The 2245-nt window shown below is 58.9% G+C and overlaps 1 protein-coding gene across 1 annotated transcript; it reads right to left on the bottom strand.

Moving 5' to 3' along the window:
* Positions 1 to 310: 310 nt before the first annotated feature.
* Positions 311 to 1666, bottom strand: Ich (zinc finger protein ichor). The gene has a single exon (XM_076896311.1). The coding sequence runs from the start codon at positions 1664 to 1666 to the stop codon at positions 311 to 313; it is 1356 nt and encodes a 451-aa protein (XP_076752426.1).
* Positions 1667 to 2245: the final 579 nt, after the last annotated feature.

The following is a 2245-nucleotide window of genomic DNA, read 5'->3' as shown; positions in this document are numbered from 1 at the left end:
GATCCTCCTCTTCGATATTGCACCTGGGACAGCCAACTGTTATTCGTTTCTTATTTTCTTCTTCGTTTTTTCCCCCATTTCTCTTTCGTCTCACTCCGTCCGCGATGGTCCTCGTATCTCGTTTAAAACTACAGGCATCGTTCGTGGCCACGTGGCGATCAGCCACGACGATCGAGACCCATCGACGTCCCTCGACGATCGAGGGTGATCCCTCGATCGACGCTACTTCGCTATAGGTACTTACGGTAATTGTTTAGGTACACTCGAGACATTCTCCCAAGAACGAGGAGAAACATCCCCCCGCGCGGTTCTAGTCCCTGCCGATCCTCTTGTGAATCTGTTGGTGTTTTATCAGATGCGCCTTCTGTCTGAACGCCTTCCCGCAGACCTCGCACCTGAACGGTTTCTCGCCTGTGTGCGTTCTCAAGTGCACCTTGATGTTGCTCTTATTCAGGAATCCTCTGTTGCAGATGGAACACCTGTGGACGGGCTTCTCCTTGCCGCCAATTAGCCCTGACTCGGTCCCGTATGGTAACGCGGTCGCGCCAGTGCCTGGGCTCTTCTTGGACGGATTCTGGGAGCCTGGTGTGGGCCGTGACCTCTTCCTCGGATGGGAGGGCGCTGCGAACGACGAGTGGAGCAGATGATCGGGGCTGCACGAGGTCGAGACTCTGCCAGGTGGGCTGACAGGTGGATAAGGGCTGGTGGACGACGGTGTCTCGCCGCAGGACGCGTTTTGGAGGCCAGCGTTCGCAGATTGTAGCCTGGCGTTCAACAACGGCGCGTAACCGTGCGTCAACAGACTCTGCAACGTCGAGCCGTGCTGTTGCGTTTGCGTCGATGGCGTAGCCGTCGCGTATATCTGCGAGTACTGGCTGGGAGACGTGGTTTCTTGAGCTTTTGGCGAGCAAGCGGTGTCGATCCACTCGGCAATGTCGATCCAATCTCGCGACGCGTCTGGATCGTGCTCTGAGCCAGCTCCGTTTCCACCACCTGGGACTGTCGTGTCTGCTATCGCCGAGCCAATGATCTCCGCTATGTCCTCGATATCGTAATCGACCTGCTGCGTCGACTGCGGTAGTTGTTGCTGTTGGTGATGATGATGCTGTTGCTGTTGTTGCTGTTGGTGCTGGTGGTGCTGTTGCTGCTGCTGTTGTTGCTGCTGCTGCTGCTGCTGTTGCTTCTGACTGCCCTGCGGGCACGGGGTGCTGGACGAGACGACTGGCGACTCGTAGTACTCTTGGTTCGAGGAGGACGTGGGCGACGAGGACGGTAAGGACGGTCTCTGCGCGGACGACGCGATAGTGTGATAATGATGACCAGGTATACCATTGATGCTCAGATGCCCTGTGTACCCTGTGAAGGGTGGAAGAGGTTTCAATTCCGCCAACGATTGCGCGGAGGCTACACCCACTGACGAGCCCAGGAGAAGAGTGTCCCACGCATCCTGCAGACCAGCTGCCGTTTGCTTCACGTCTGGCGGCTCCAGGAAGTCCGGCCCCGTGGCGCCCCACGGCGACAGGAGCAAACTGTCGACGCCAACGACCTCCGCTGGCGAACCACCAACGACTATCCCTGTACCTTGGCTACTGTGCGGCGGTTCAACCCCTGAGGAGGTCAAATGCGGCGGCGCCGCCGGTGGACCCGACTGCGTCTCGTACTTCATCTCGATGACGATATCTGGGGCTGGAGACACGCCGTCCGGACAGGGTGGCACGATTACGTCTTTCACCAAGGAACTAGTTTGGCTCTTGCAAGCGGTCTGCTTGGTCAGACACCTGGGATTACCAGCGGCTATGATGTCGTAGGGCGACGTGGCGGCCAGTTCCTCCTCCTCGCCGGTATCCAGAACGTCCTCCGACGATTGACTGAGCGGGTACTCGACCTTGATGCCGCGCACCGCTGGCTGCTCCTCCTGCTGGCGGTCCTGGCACTGCTGCGCGGTGTCCGTCGACGGGTACTCGAGCTTGATGCACGACCTCGCGAGCAGCTCCTCGTCGCTGTCGTTCCTGCAGGTGGCCGCCGAGGCGCGCGACGTCGACAGCAGCGAGCTGAGGAGGGTCGCGTTGAACGTGGACGTCGAGGACGAGGACAACGACGGTGACGGTGATGATAGCGCCGCGCTTGTCGCCCTTCGTTCCTCCTGGCGTATTTTCGAATACTCCTCCGTCTTGATCCGCACGTTTAGAGACGATAGGATTCCGTTTAAGGAATCTGCCGTGGCGAGGTTGCTGGTCCGCGTGCT

Source organism: Xylocopa sonorina, chromosome 6 (genome assembly GCF_050948175.1).
Source record: "Xylocopa sonorina isolate GNS202 chromosome 6, iyXylSono1_principal, whole genome shotgun sequence".
Classification (NCBI taxonomy): Eukaryota; Metazoa; Arthropoda; class Insecta; order Hymenoptera; family Apidae; genus Xylocopa; species Xylocopa sonorina.
Note: the sequence above shows the minus strand (reverse complement) of the source record. Positions and strands in the feature narration are given on the sequence as shown.

What these genes read in the sequence shown, in the direction of transcription:
- Ich (XM_076896311.1), bottom strand. Translation starts at nt 1,666, where the DNA reads ATGAAGTACGAGACGCAGTCGGGTCCACCGGCGGCGCCGCCGCATTTG.